We start from the raw sequence: 15,222 nt of genomic DNA on the forward strand, positions 1-15,222 counted from the left end.
TGAGCTGTTCATATGACAGGACCTCAGCAAAAGAGGAATCGTCAGACTTTATGTAACACTCCCCTCTGAACACAAAGCCAAACACAATGAAAAACTTATTTGCCAACTGAGAGCTAATCAGAACAATTTGTCTATTTTTCCCAACCTTGTTTATTTAAAGAAAAATGATAATTCATTAGAAGTCAGAATTCAATTTCCTGTTTTCTTTCAAAACAGTGAAATAATACCATCTCAAACTGCATGCCAGAGTTGTGGAGTTGTATCTAGTTCCTAATTGTACTAAGTACACAACAGACTAAAAGATTTTATCTGTTCATCTCCCAACTTTCCCCAGTCTGTGGTCCGTCTTGGGATCAGCAATAATCGCCTGAACTGCTACAATCGCTTCATTAATTTTTGTTTGCAGCTCTCGGAGCTCCTCTATATGCAGCAGACGGAGAATCTGGGCAGCTTCATTGAGAACAGCATCTGGGTGAGTTGTAGAAAGAGAAGTCGTATCAATCATTGTCATCTGACAAAGGTCTTAAGAAAAGCTAGATCTAAGTTAATGCTCTGCACTCGTGGTTTTCATACTCGAAAAAGGAAACAGCTTTCCCTGCTGCAGCCAGACTAGTGGAGTCCCAGGTCATCTGGGTATTGCTTACAATATAATCGACCCAGTCACCGCAACGATTAGATTTTAGGTAAATCATGCAGCTAAAACACGAGGAAGCAGCACAGAGGTCCTCTGCCGGTAAAAGCGAGATTTGCAAGACAACAGTAGCGAGGTGCATTCCCTCTGCTTGCAAACGTGGCTGCCATTAAAAGCCGTTATTTAAACATTACTCTGAAACAACATATTCCACAGCTAAGATTTATGCTTTTCTGTTCCAAAACAGAATGCTCAAGAGTGCTCTCTTGCTGGGAGGGAGCAATTTTTTCCACTACAGGCTTTTTACTGTACACATTAGCCACACATTTGACAGTAATATACTTTGTCAAAGGCAAACATCTCTATTTAAAAGTAACATTAAGATAACTGCTTACCTCCTGTGTCAAAACCAAGAATGTGCTTTTCTAAAGCAACAGGCAAACCCTTTCAAAAGAAAAAGCATGTTCAAATATGATTAGAAATGTCATTTTGCACGTTTGGAAAATGAAAATCAAGTACTACAGCAGGTAACTGGAGGAGAGGACACCTGAGTTTTGCTTATATAGACACGTGTGACATCTTCAAGAAGTCACCATGCATAGTTACACACAAGTGCCTTTGTGTCCTGAAACATCAGACCCAGAGTATTAATAAAGAAAAATCTCCATGCTGAATAATCCCCCTACTTGTCAAGCGAACCCCATTGGATACACACTGCCCACATTCAGTCCTTAAAAGGCTAACAGCACTGCAAGAGAACGCCCAGTCCAGCAGCATCGCTACCCAGACAAACAGAAAGCAGCACAAACTAGGCTTTCTTCAAAACTGCCTTTCAACAGCTGCCAGTTTTCAAAGCACTGGCTGATTTGAGAGTTGTAAAAATTCTCTGTAATCGAGTTTCTCAAGCACTGAACTTGCGGCCTCCATCAACATCCCCAGAAGCATTTTTCTCCAGTATTAAGTTTAGGAATAAAGCTAAACATTCAATTTTCTAAACACTTGCTCTATTACGACAGTACAAGGAAAAGTTTTATTAGTGGTCATTTATAAGCACTGATCTCTTGCCTTTACCCTCTCGACCTGTGGAGGAGCAGTCATGCTAAACAATCACTCATTTTTCAACATGCACATAAAATTAGGTTTAAGCAATGTAAATGTTAGAATTTGCTTTTACTACCTCTAACTTTTTTCAATGTTTGCCTTGGCACATTTGCCAAACGCCTTGCATTTGGCACGATGAGAACATTCAAGTTCAATAGCATTAGTTACTATGATGATGGGGTTGTAAGACTTCTAAACAGTGAGGATTTCTTTTAAATGCTTATATATTAGGTATAAAAGAATTTCTGAGTTGATCAAAACACACACCAAATACAAAATGGTGACTAACACGAGAGTTACCCCATTTTCAAAAAGTGGTTCTTTTCCATGGCCTTTACAATAAAATGGCTGTTCAACTGCAATCTTAAAGATACAAATCCACTGTTAAAATCTAATCTTTTGTTGGTAAGGATGCCACTAATGCTACTTCAAACAGCTTCTAGCAATATCAGACTTCATATATACACTTTTTAAGAATTCAGGTTTATACTTAAGGCTACAATTGCTCATTGCCACCCTAGTTAGTATGTTCCGAGCCACACGAGCAGCAAAACACCGATTCAGTCGGTTCTTTGAATTCCCCAGGGCCACTGCAGGTACCTTCAATGCTGAGTGACCACAGTGGCACCTTCAGGGGTGGCCTTTTGAGGCTACACCGTGGTAGCCGAGCATTACTTACCCTGCCTTCCTCCCACCACCCCGCACATTAGCTCCTTTTTGGCCGGTGGAAGTTGTCTTTGACAGCAGTAGACTGGCCTTCGCTAAGCCCCACAGCAGTGGTCTCATAGCAGGTGCTGAGCTCTACAGGCACCCACTGCTGCTACAACTACAATTTGCGCAGCAGCATCAAATGGAGAGAAATGAAGAGCACCTTTAAAATTTCTAACTATACAGACTATTTCATTTCACAGCCTCATTAATTTAAAAACGCTGCACAAAACACTTGCAATGGGCCTGACCACTGCAGCCACCTCCCCAGTAACTGGAAGTGTGAACCAGAAAACTAGATTCCCTGGGAGTAGGAGGAAAAAAAGATTTCAGAGAAGGGGTGAAAACGTATCCACTTTGTTGTGCCTTCAAATATGGTCCAGGTATAGCCTTCAGGAGCATCCTTAAAGCAATCCCGAAAGGCATTTGTTGTAACCAATCCTACCTAGGATACACTTACCAGGCAAGGAAAGCTCAGGACAGCCTACAAGTCTGATATAAAACTGAATCCTGCCTTGACATCCACTACACTGAAATAACAGCCAGTCAAAATACAATCTAAAACCAAAAAAAACCCAGTGTCATGTCTCATCTTGAAAACCACATCTTGACAACCCAACAAGATAAATCTCATTTTATTTGGTACATTTAAACCACAAGCATTGCAGCATAAGTCTCCTCAGCATTGTCCTCATACATATCTTTCAGTCAGAGAACACTTTTGTATCTATTTTATCTTTTCCCCACTCCAACTCGATATTGCCAAGAATGTAGCTCATGACGTTTTGTATGTTAAGTCATCTGCCATGCAGCAGTCAGACATTTATAACCTGTTTCCAGGGACAAGGCTTAACATACACAGTGTCACTGCCGAGTATTTTGGCCATTAACAAGACAGCCAAAATCAGGGACAGAGGTTTATTCCTTGTCCTCTCCTTCTATCCTGCACCCTAGCAATCACCTCTCCTTTTAAGGTATTTTCCTCATTTATCTGGTACATTATGATGTTGACAATTGCTACTGGCACACAAAATTGTTTTCCTGCCTCCCATCTCCTGCCTTTTCTCTACCTCACTTGAAATTTAGCATTCCTAATGAGAATACACTCCCAGTGACATATATCATATTCAGTGACACCTCAACTTAAGATCTGACAATGTTTTGAAGACCTATCAAATATCAACAATTTGTTGTGAAAAAAAATCCACTGTTCCTCAAAGAAGCCAGTTCTGCCAAACACACAGAAAATCTCATTTTGATCCCCACGTCAGCTATGCAGCTACGTAAACAACTAAAAGCATCTTTTTATTAACATTAGTTATAGAACCTAAAATGAATACAGCAGTCTCAGCTGCTTCATATCTTCCTGCTTTTAATGGTTTTATGGATATACAAGACCAAAGCTTTGATTTATTGTTCCACACTTTTGGCAGTTACCACACTGCAACTCAGAGCACCTGCTATTACCACTTAGTAAACACCGTAATCACTGTTATGATAATAAATAAAGCATGGACTGTTCTGAGCAGCTGCCAGAACAGGTAAAGGGACTTCAGCTCTTTGACCAGATCCAGTGGCTTTAGCAGGGACAATTCTAAACATACACCTGCAGGGCAGGAGAGGCTGCCTTCCCTGGCTACGCCCAAGTCCCGATGCCAGCAACTGCTGTGCCAGATGCCAGAGAGAAGAGCTGGAGAACTGGGATGTTTAAGAAACTACAATCTGAAAAACCACAGTCATCCCCTGGAATGTCTTACAGCCAGCCAGCTTGTGGTCAGAAAATAATTCTGCAAGATCTGAGGTTTCAGTGCAGAAGTTTCCTTCACCACCTCTTTTTGGGGAAGGGAGGAGTTGGATGTCCAGCACCCCATTCTCAAACACACACCAGGTGTAGATACAAAGCAAAACACTCCATACAATAAACATTTCAACCTGTTCACACAACCAATACTGCTGATTCCAAGGAAAAGCTAAGTCATACATTTCTTCTCATACTGTAGGCTTGCTGCACTGAACAGTAAGGGTAATCCTCTAGCAAATAACTAATGGAAACAGCTGTTTACATGATATATCATACAGGTATATATATTTGTACTCAACTGAAACAAAGAGAGCTTTGTATTACTACTCTCCATAACCCTTCTGGGTCTTTTACAATCAGGATGGTGAAGATAAAGCATGTTTCCACCACCCTCCTAAACAAAGTGTTTAAACAAACCAGTTTTGACTGAGATGGCAGACATTTACATCTACACTACTTTACTCGATACGGAATAATTAAAACTAGACTCATGCAGTGTATATACAAACCTCCTTGGACTGACTGGCCTTTGCTATGGCATCCTGTGTCAAGCGCTCTTGAACCAAAATGCGAATTGCCTAGGAAAAAATTTAAGATGTGAGATTAATTAATTTACGTCTTGATGCATTTCTCAGCAATTCCAAGGAGGCAACATTATAACCTGGCATAACCTCAAACCCACAGTTTTGTGCAAGACTTCTTGGAAAACTCTTTCAGACCTTAAGCCTTTTCAAACAGCACTCTTCTTTGCAAGTAGTATCTTACACAGGTGTAGTCTCTTTGGCTGTGGCTTAACCAAAAGCGACTATTACACTATTAATTTCAGTCACTATTGGGCCAGGAACCACAAATACTAGGAACAGTCAAGAAAGCTTGCAATTTTTAGCCTGGAGAAAAGGAGGCTGAGAGGAGACCTTATCGCTCTCTACAGCTACTTGAAAGGAGGCTGCAGAGAGGTGGAGGTCAGTCTCTTTTCCCAAGTAATAAGGGATAGGACAAGAAATGGCCTCAAGTTGCACCACGGGATGTTGGGGAAAAAAGTCTTCACCAGAAGGGTTGTCAAGCACTGGCACAGGCTGCCCAGGGAAGTGGCGGAGTCAGCATCCCTGGAGGTGTTTAGAAGACATGTAGATGTGGCACTTAGGTTTAGTGGTGGGCTTTATGATCTTAAAGGTCTTTTCCAACCTCAATGATTCTGTGATTCCAGAAGCTGATCACGATCCCAAAGCAGCAGCACCATTATTTTTCTGAGATCACACACCTTTAATGCTGCAGCAATACAGCTTCTTCAGGAAGGAAATCCTGTTAGCGGCACCTTTTAGTAGGTGCTGAACCATCTTCAACATGCAGAGAAACCTAGGGCAGGACTACCCACCCAGATTTTAAAAAGACTGAGAGCAGAAAGGGATTATTTTTAGACACAGGAACAGCCTTGATTTTAACAATCCTGCTGCTCATCTGTTTTTACTGGCTCCAGTACACAGCATGAAATCATATCAGAGTGATCAGTTACCGATACCTACAGCTGTAAATGCCTCTAAAAATAGCTGAAGGAATACCATGCAGGCAGACTTCTACCAGAAAGAACTGGGTCTGTCAAACACATTCCTCAGACTTCCCCTGATGAGTAGCCAAATGTGACAGAAGCAGTCTTACTGCTTCTATTTCTCCCCCAAGATTTCTCCCAGTTTTGGTCATGATGAAAGTTGAAATGACACTAGAAAGTTGCCACTGAATACTTCTCTAGAAATCTTTCTAACTGAAAGGAGTAACCTGGACAAAACAGTCATTTGATGAGGAGTTTAATTTTAAATTCCAACAGTGAAACCAGACCTTGTATAAGAGAATTTTGAGTGCCTTTTGCATTAGAAAAAGGATATCCAACTGTGTTACACAGATGGTTTCTGATCAACTTGCCAGATTTAAATTAATAAAATGGGACTCCAAATACCTCTCTGCTCACTCTGGCCAGATGTCTGTGGCACACTTGCACCCTTTGGCCTTCTCTAAGCATCCACTCGTGAGTGTCCGAACTGGAAAGGGATCATAAATTCTCTGCATGCACACTGCAAACCGGCTTACTGTGGTGTAGAATTAAGAGTTTCACTGACACATTCTAGCACCATCAAACCCTGAAAATTAGCAGTGCTGCTGTTCATGTACCATAAACTGCAATTGCAGGAATCTGTTCTCACTGTAATTAAAAGCAAGAAAGCTCAGGCTGGTGGTTTTGTCCAGCCACCTCCGTCTGAAAAAAAGAGAGACTAGAAAGAAATGTAGAAATCATGACAAATTTAAATACATTTATGCAGAAAACACATTCTGCTGTCTTCAGAGTTGCTAGTACCAACTGAGATTAACTCAGACACAGGTGTTCTAGACTCAAGACAATCCTACAAGACCATCTGAAGGAACTCTGTCTAATAAGCACTGAGCTCATGCTGCAGATCCTCCAATGACCATTCACAGGGTCTCCTCTCTCTATGAGATATCCCTTTTCATTGATTTTTGTACAGTTTTCGGGGGTTTTTTTGGTAGAGGTTTGACATATGAGAACTCCATCTCTCTCAAAAGGTTGATGAAGGGTTCAAAGGCTATTTTGGCAAAGTGAAGGAGGACACCATACTGGAGAGAATGAGAAAGTGGTTGATGGCAAAACTGCAGGCTGTCACTTTCTTACGAAACAGTATCATGCTAACCTGGTACAAGTATACCTGTTATAGACTTACATACACTATATAAAACTTCAATGCCCAAGGCATTTAGTTTCTCCAAAATAAGTTTAGCAAATGTCACAGCTACTGAACAGACCTTATTGTTTTTTTTCAGTGAAATGAGTTTATTGTGGTGCCAAACAAAACTAAGCTTATTTCCATATTATGACATGATCAAGTAGGAACTAAGGATTGCTACAGTCTCAGCACATACAGTACATGTTCAAACCAAAGTTTAGAGAGAATTACAGAGTTCCATCACTAAGTCACAGATTTTCTCAAAGTCATAAAAAAGATGCTTTAGAAAATGAATTAGCCTGCATTTAAAAGCCATGACTAGTTGTCAAGACTAAAACTCAGTAATGACAAGGGGTAAACAGTTTATAGGACCAAAAGGCGGAGGAAGCTTTTAACTGTGGCTCCTCCTTAGGATGCCTGTTTTAAAACATCCTTTGTATCACTTAGCCTCTGTGTTTTCGAGTTTTGCTTAATTTCTAGCACAGGAACACAATCTTCTCCTTTAAGTGTGCTCCTCAACACTTCTGAAGCTCACTAAAAACACATAAAGTAGTACTTTAGCTAACCCAGAACACCTCAAATCCTGAACAACAGTTCTTAGTGTTGGAACCCCAGGAACTCAGCTACAATTGAACTGCTTACCACAATAATTATTCCTGCATTCATTTCCATGATTTATACTCTGTGTTCTTATCTGCTTGAAAAGGCACATACAGGATGAGTTTTACTTTATATCTGTGCCTAAGAAATCACAGTTATCAGTAACTCTGCACCACAAGCTATTACACACATACCAGCCACTGGGGAAAAGAGAAGAGGTCTGAAAATTGTGCAACTCACCTTAAGCATCACCAAGTAATCATCATGTCGCTGAATTTGAAGCAGATTAGCTAAAGCCATCACTCCAGCCTTGAAGTCAGGATTATTCACTGCAAAAATAATCATCATAATTAAAAATACGTGCCAGTTTAACTGGCTTCAAAAAGACAGAATTGGCTTCCTGACTCCATAATGTCAGTCTGCTCTCAAGGACAGGCAAGACCATGGATAAACAGCTGTGAGCAACCACTTTGTCTGGCTACAAAGCAAACTGTGCACTAGGCTTTGTAACGAGGTTGCAGAACACCATCTGAGCACAAATAGCATTGTTTTCAATGCCAAATTGCATTGCATATGCTCTAGCACACAGGAAACCTGTGTTAAGTCTTTGAAAATAAAGCCAATTACATGTAGGTATTCTCTTTTATATACCTTTCTATCACTGCAGAGCAGAACTGTGCCTGCTGGGTGAGGGCAGGGCCAATTCCTATCTGTCTTTTTGCAGGAGGAGCAATGGGAGAAGAACTGGGGGATTTAGGGCTAATTTTAGCAACTGTTTTCCACCACTTCCATTGTGGATGTGCCTAGCAGTCAGAAAAATTAAAATTATTGTGAGAGGTACAGCTGGGGAAGACCAAGCCAATGTGTAATACCTGACAGTATTGAAGTAAACAGTCTGCCATCATGTTTCCTTAGGCTTCTTTTTTTAAAAAAAGATATGTTAGAGTCCATAGTCAAAAGGTAATTTGCTATTCAAGCCTAACCCAGAGTAAGCACTCATGTTTTATAGAGCTCTCCGCAAAGCTGTTAATGTAAACACCCTTCAGCTCCTTCCTCACTACCTGATAAGAGCCCTTCCAGCTTCTATCTGATCAAGTCTCCGGGCACCTCATTCTGCTGAGAAAGATTCTCCCCTCTGCCCTTCCCCTTTTGCCCCCACAGAAGCAGCCCACATCAGTGCACATCCAGTCACCTGGGATTCACATGGAACAGTTCCTCTTTCCTTTAGTAGGAATGCAAACAAGTGCAAACTCACGGTAACTCTGAAAACACTGTTCACAGAGAGGCAGTTTCAGCCAGCAGCGAAAGAATACATGCACTCTGCATTCCTAAAGCTTTAAACAGGGCTTTAAAAAGTTGTATGTATCACAGTATTGTAACAACTTACAAATCTGAAGAACACGCAGGCCATGGAACACATTCACGTGTGACACATCCATACAGTAGGCTGCTGCACACTTACCATCCAAGTTAATCAGCGGTTCTGCATTTTTTGCTGTATTGTCAGTATTTTTAGCACCATCAGGGGTAGAGTCCTTATACTTATCAGCTGTTAAATTAAGAAGCAAACATGAACACCATTAGAGCTAATGACAAAAATAACTAATTAAAAGTTTAGTGCCAAGCTGTAGTTTGCTATAGCTGTATTTTTGGAGCGTGGTAATTGGCCAAGAGCCTTCTGGGCTTTTATGCTCATGGTTTGGAGCTCCTCAAGCACCCCAAAGGCTGCAATTCCAGTGAGCTACCCTAACAGCTCCCATCTGCAGAGAGCTATCCAAGAGCAGCATCAGAGCATGCTCCACACTTATGTAGGGCATTATGCTCTTGATTAAGGCTTTTCCTACAGTCTTCATCCCAGAAGGCTGAACAAGCTGCAGCTTACTTACATAATCCACCAGTTCAACTAGCATTGGCCCTCTGCCTCAATCAGCAGTGTATGTAAGGCTCAAGAACTACAGACTGAAGTTGGTCGTGATCAGCAAGTAAAACATTTCCAGTAAAGGCTTTGTTTTATAGACTGTAGCATTCATCTATGACCCACACAGGGTTTTCAAGCTTTTTGAGGATGGGACCTCCTGGCTCCTCCATCTTCATTTAACCCTGAGTCACAGGCAGCTCACTTTCTCCATCGTGAGGGACTGAGAACCAGTTCTACAGATTGTAGGTATTTATATCCCATCCCTAGTCTGAGGCAGAGCTCAGCCCTGCAGGAATTAAATGTAACAGAAACCCATACTTTGGCTATTATTATGTTTGCCACCAGTAATTACATTTGTATTTGCACTCTCACAATAAAGATATGAAACTGCTACTGACTGTCAAGATTTAACTTTTTCAACTTTTTCATAACCTTGCCCTGGTTCCCAAGTGTTCCGGATCTACTCCCTGTAAAACAAGGGTCAAGTAAACGTACTGCTAAAGAAAATGCATTTAATACACTTTAGAGTAAGTTTTTTCTGGATTTTTCTATATCCAGAAATAAAGTAATAAACGCAAGTATGCTACTGTGCTGTCCCAAGGGAGCTGAAGAGAAACAGTTCACATCTGAGTGTGGCACAAAACCAAGCAAGTGAAATCATATTTTTATTTTTAAAGACAATAATATATAATCTTGACATTGTCTTAATTTGACAAGTACTTCATAGAATTAAATAGAAAAACATTTCCCTATCATTATGAAAGATAGATTAAGTTCACACATACCGTTATCTCCATACTCGAGCCTAACTGCTAAGCCGAGAAGCCAGTCCACTGTTTCTTGTCGTTCTTGTATTTTGAAAGGACAGTTTACATCTTTCATATACTGAGTAGAGAGAAAACAGATATTAACGATCTGTATGAATCAGCTAGGAGCACAAAACTGTTTTGTGAACAGTCACTTCCCACAGACCTTACAGTTGTTAGAAGATAGTTATTAACAAGAAGCATCATTGTGAAATGTCCTGCTGCGGCATCAGATCCATTTTAGACTGCTTCAATCCACCGTTAACTCAAGTCTGCCATTTAGTAATGGCACCCGCTTTTTGATGAATGTTACTCATGTTAATTGTGAGACTGCAACCAGATAAACCAAAATACCCCTTTTCTTTGCTCTCTGTTCATTTCAGACAGTAAGCGAAGGCAAGGGGAAGGACAGAAAACAAATTACAGCAAAAACTTTCTATTTAAAGCAGGAAGGAGGAATGATGCTACCTAAGGCTTTCACGATAGGGGTACCAGAGGATTCTGAGGGGCAGCAGAAGTAATTTTCCCTTTCCTAGGGACTCTGTATAATAAGAGAGTACAAAATGTGGCTGGGACAATGTCTCTGCTCTTCTGAAGCCAGAACACCAGACCCAACCTGCTGCCAAGACTCACAAAGTCCAGGACGTAGTGACATCCTGCTATGCCCCTTTGCTGGAGCGAGAGAAGTGTGACACAGCCTCTACTCCAGTAGCAGCATAGAGGGAAAGGGCACAGGGGCCTGAGAGCACTAGCAGGCAGGGATCCCCTGGCAGGCACACAGAGGAGGACAGCCTGGCCCAGCCAAGAAAGATACTACCAATACCCCAACAGTAACAGCTGCCAATAATTTTAATAGCATGCACATTTATGTATGTGATATCAGAATTCTTTAGATTCCCTCCTGCAAAACGTGACCACTGCAACTCCAATCCTCCTGTGCAGTGAGCAAGGCAGGCGGTTTCAAGGGAAAAAAAAAAAAGGCAAGATGAACAGGCACTGAGTATTACATAGCAGCATTTTCAGCTCCTTGCAGGGCGGTTTTGAGAGAAAGGAAATGGGAACCAAGAGGGAAAGCTCAACAGCCATGTGATGACTCAAAACACTCACAAGCACACACACAAATCACTCACAAAATAATGGCTGCTTGCCAGGCTTTGCGATAGCAGTGAAAAAAACATCTGTCTGAAGTAATATGAGGTGCAGAGATGAGCTGCAGTAGCTTTCTTCCACATGCCTGCAAAGCCTGTGAGTACATTAGCCTCATTTATTTTCCTTTTGGTACATTAAGAATCATTAATGCAGAAAGCTGTTTATTTGTAAGTCAATCTTCCTTCTACTTCAAGAGCTGAAATCAAATCAGGCAAAAAACATGAGGATTGATAGCCCACCTACTGGAAAAACAAAGCTGAGTGAAAGTTATGTACAAAGAGTCTACCTAAAGACCTTGTAACTCCTACAGTTTGGCTTCAATAATACATTTAAACACCTGGAAATGTAAAAGTTCAGACAGGACAAATATTCAGAGTAATTTATATTCAACCACCACAGCAGCTGTTAATCATCACTTACATTGTTGTCTGAAACAATGAAATACCTTTTCAAATGATTTGGGCCAGTCATCGCTGTGTATATTTCTTAAATTCCCTCGGTCTTCAATCTTGTAATGTCTGATTTTCTGGTCTTCGAGCCAGACAATAAAATTTCTGAATTCCGTTTCATCTGTTGGGAGAAGTAAACAAAGAAAGAATCAACAAATATCTTCAAGGGCAAAACCAAGCCCTTAAGTTTTGATCCAATTCATACAAACAAATACTGAGGCTCCTGAGTGCTTTCATAGTTTACCATAAAAAAAGATATATCTAACACTAAAATCACATACTCCAGGATAACATCTGACAAAAACTGAGCACTGCGTGTTTTTCATTTTTCAACTCACACCAAACTGGCTATGGTTGACTGATTAAAAGGCATCAGCCAACGGACTGTTGTTATTGGGAATACAGTTATTAAGCAAAGAGGGAAGGGTGAAACACTGATAGAGAAATTCAGTTCTGAAGACTGTTATCTGGACAAACACATTACATGGAGCAGTAACCCCCATCTCTTCCAAAGAGCAACACACAGCTCGTGACTATGCAAAGGCATTTTCTTCCTTCGCTGCTGACTCAACATCTCATTATTTGGGAGCTGGAATTCCACAATACAAAGACTGTGGTCCAAACAAAGATATTCATATCGGACAAAGCAATTAGCCCACACCTGCGTTTCAGTGACTGAACTCACTTCTGGACACAGCACATCACAGCTCTGGAGTAACATTAGCCTCTCAAAAATCAGCTGTGATATTTTGGCTTTGGATGAGGTTTAATATCTCAGGTTAATGAATTTAATATCCTCCTGCATCTCAGAGTGGGGTAAGCACATCATTTTTGCCCATCACTGACAAGAATGATACATTTGGCCCTCAAAAGTGTTTTTCAAGTGATATAAGTCCCCTTCTTCCACCACAGGTGTTGTAAGAAGTAGAGATGTAGTCACAACACACAAAGGAAAGCTTTCAGACCTTTTAGAAGTTCTACACTGACAAAATGAACCTTTAAGCAAAAAAGAAATACTACCTATAAGGAATTTAAGACCTACAACAAAAAAGATACCAGTAAACACATCTGTTGAGAGATAAGCAAGTCTACCAGAAGCACTGAAAGAAAAACAACCATTAAAAAGGATGAACTGAAGCTTACAATTTAATACACTGTGTAAGTAAAATCTGTTACAGAGCCTTTTCAAGCAAGAAAAAAAGTTAAGCGTTGCAAAAACCAAACATCAAGTATTGACAAGTATCAGTGCATCAAAAAATAGCTCTAATCATGTTACTAGACCACGCTTATTCCTCACACTGCCTCTGCCTCGCTTCACGTACAGGACACCCCAGGCTCCAGTGCTAAAGGCAGACTCAGCCAGCAGCCGAGGGTGTTTTCTGTGGCATGAGTGACTCCTGTCCCTCACATTACATAAACCAAAACTCTTCACGGGAGGAGGCCAAGAACAGCAGCGACACTGTTTATCCCTGGATCACATCTCCACTTTTGCTCTGTTCTTACACAACGCCCCAAGAGCCGCCAATGCCAAGCAAACCATGCACACCCGCTGCAATGCCGAGGGGTGTGTGTGTGTCCCAGTTTTCCCCGTCTAAGCTCGGGATTTCCCCTCAATACTGTGCTGCGGCTAAAGCGAGGAGCCCAGAGAGCTGCGCTAAGGCTCAGAGCCCAGCAGACCCTTCCGGCCCTAGGGAGGAGCGAGGGCGGGAGGTTCCCGAAGGGCTGAGGCGAGGGGACGGCAGCAGGGAGAACGAGCCGCACCGGCAGCCCCCGGCCTCGAAGAGGGGCCCTGGGGGGAGCCTGGGCCGCCGGTGTGCAAGGAGACCGGTGGAAAGGCGAGGGGAGGGGAGGGGGAGAAGTGACGTTGCAGCGGCCCCACGGAGCCCCGCCGCAGCCCCTCACCCCTGCAGTTGAAGCCAGCCGGGTTGTGGTAGTCGAGCGCCGAGAGCTTGCGGCGGAACATGGTGCCGGTGCCGCCGCCTCCGCCGACGGCCGGGCCTAGCCGCTCGCCCCGCTCAGGCCGAGCCGACAGGCCGGACAGGAAGGAACGCCCCTTTCCCCGCTTCCTGCCCACCCATTGGCTAGCACGCTGAGCGGCAGCCCCCACGGCCAGTGGAAAGACGGAGGGGGGTGCCGGGAAGGGAAGCGGCACTACATCCAGCTTTATTGACACGACGACGGGCGGACAGTGACAGGGGCGGGGCCTGGCGCCGTGGCGGGGGGAGCTGTGGAGCACTGGGCTGGGCTGTGCTGGGGAGCACTGGGCTGGGCTGTGCTGGGGAGCACTGGGCTGGGCTGGGCTGTACTGTACTGGGCAGCGTTGCCTTGTACTGGGGAGTATCGGGAAACACTGGGCTGTAATGGGGAGCACTGGGGAGCATTGGGCTGTACTGGGGAGCGCTGGGCTGTCCTGAGGAGCACTGCACTGAGCTGTACTGGGCAGCATTGCCTTGTACTAGGGAGTACTGGGAAACACTGGGCTTTAGTGGGGAGCACTGGGCAGCATAGGGAGCATTGAGCTGTACTGGGGAATACTGAGCTGTACTGGGCAGCACTGGGGAGCTGTGCACTGAGCTGTACTGAGAAGCACTGGGGAACACTGAGCCATCCTGGGGAGCACTGGGCAGCCCTGCAGAGCACTGCACTGAGCTGTACTGGAGAGTACTGGGGCAGCACTGGGAAGCATTGAGCTGTACGAGGGGAGCATTGAGCTGTACTGGGGAGTGCTGCACTCTACTGGGGAGCACTGCATTGAGCTGTACTGGGGAGTGCTGCACTCTACTGGGGAGCACTGCATTGAGCTGTACTGGGCAGCATTCCGTTGTACTAGGGAGCACTGGAGTGACACTGGGGAGCACAGGGCAACACTGGGGAGCACTGAGACATACTGGAAAGCACTGGCGCAGCCCTACAGCACTGCCCAGAGCTACCTGGGGGCTGGGTGACACAGGGGCCCCATGGCTTTCTGCCCCCCCATATCTGCCCCACAGCCACCCCGGCACCACCTGAGGGGCAGAACGCCCCTGGGGGGTCCCGCTGGGCCGGGCCACCTCCCCCCAGCTCCTGGGAACACTGCGGGGGCTCCGGGGCCAGCCCCTGGGCCCCCCATGAGCAGTGCTGGGTGGGGGGGCACTGCTGCCCTGGGGGCATTTCTGGAGGCAGGTGGGGCCATGCCCTGGGCCCCTGGCTGTGGGGGCCATGGGCAGTGGGGGGGCTTTGCTGTCAGCTTTGCGGGGGGGGGGGGGATTCCACCCTTATTCACCCTTATTTTGAACACAGCACTGCTGCAGCACAGGGGCCACGTCCCTGATGAAATTAAACAAGAGC

The 15,222-nt window shown here is 43.9% G+C and overlaps 1 protein-coding gene across 1 annotated transcript; it reads right to left on the minus strand.

Moving 5' to 3' along the window:
• Positions 1–114: 114 nt before the first annotated feature.
• Positions 115–13,990, minus strand: RTRAF (RNA transcription, translation and transport factor). Its single transcript, XM_040599975.1, has 8 exons — positions 13,798–13,990; positions 11,892–12,016; positions 10,277–10,376; positions 9,036–9,122; positions 7,814–7,902; positions 4,751–4,819; positions 1,027–1,075; positions 115–468 (listed from the first exon to the last, which is right to left on the minus strand). Exons 1-8 carry the CDS (start codon positions 13,856–13,858, stop codon positions 314–316), a joined length of 735 nt encoding a protein of 244 aa, XP_040455909.1. The 5' UTR covers positions 13,859–13,990; the 3' UTR covers positions 115–313.
• Between the last annotated feature and the right edge of the window lie 1,232 nt (positions 13,991–15,222).

This window comes from Falco naumanni, chromosome 7, assembly GCF_017639655.2.
Source record: "Falco naumanni isolate bFalNau1 chromosome 7, bFalNau1.pat, whole genome shotgun sequence".
In the NCBI taxonomy this organism is placed as follows: Eukaryota; Metazoa; Chordata; class Aves; order Falconiformes; family Falconidae; genus Falco; species Falco naumanni.

Bases quoted from the DNA above. Each gene is read 5' to 3' on its own strand.
- RTRAF (XM_040599975.1), bottom strand. From the start codon at position 13,858: ATGTTCCGCCGCAAGCTCTCGGCGCTCGACTACCACAACCCGGCTGGC. The intron at 12,017-13,797 runs GTGAGGGGCTGC...TTCTCCCAACAG, and splicing joins GGCTGGCTTCAACTGCAGGG to ATGAAACGGAATTCAGAAAT. The intron at 10,377-11,891 runs GTATTTCATTGT...CTCTCTACTCAG, and splicing joins GGCCCAAATCATTTGAAAAG to TATATGAAAGATGTAAACTG.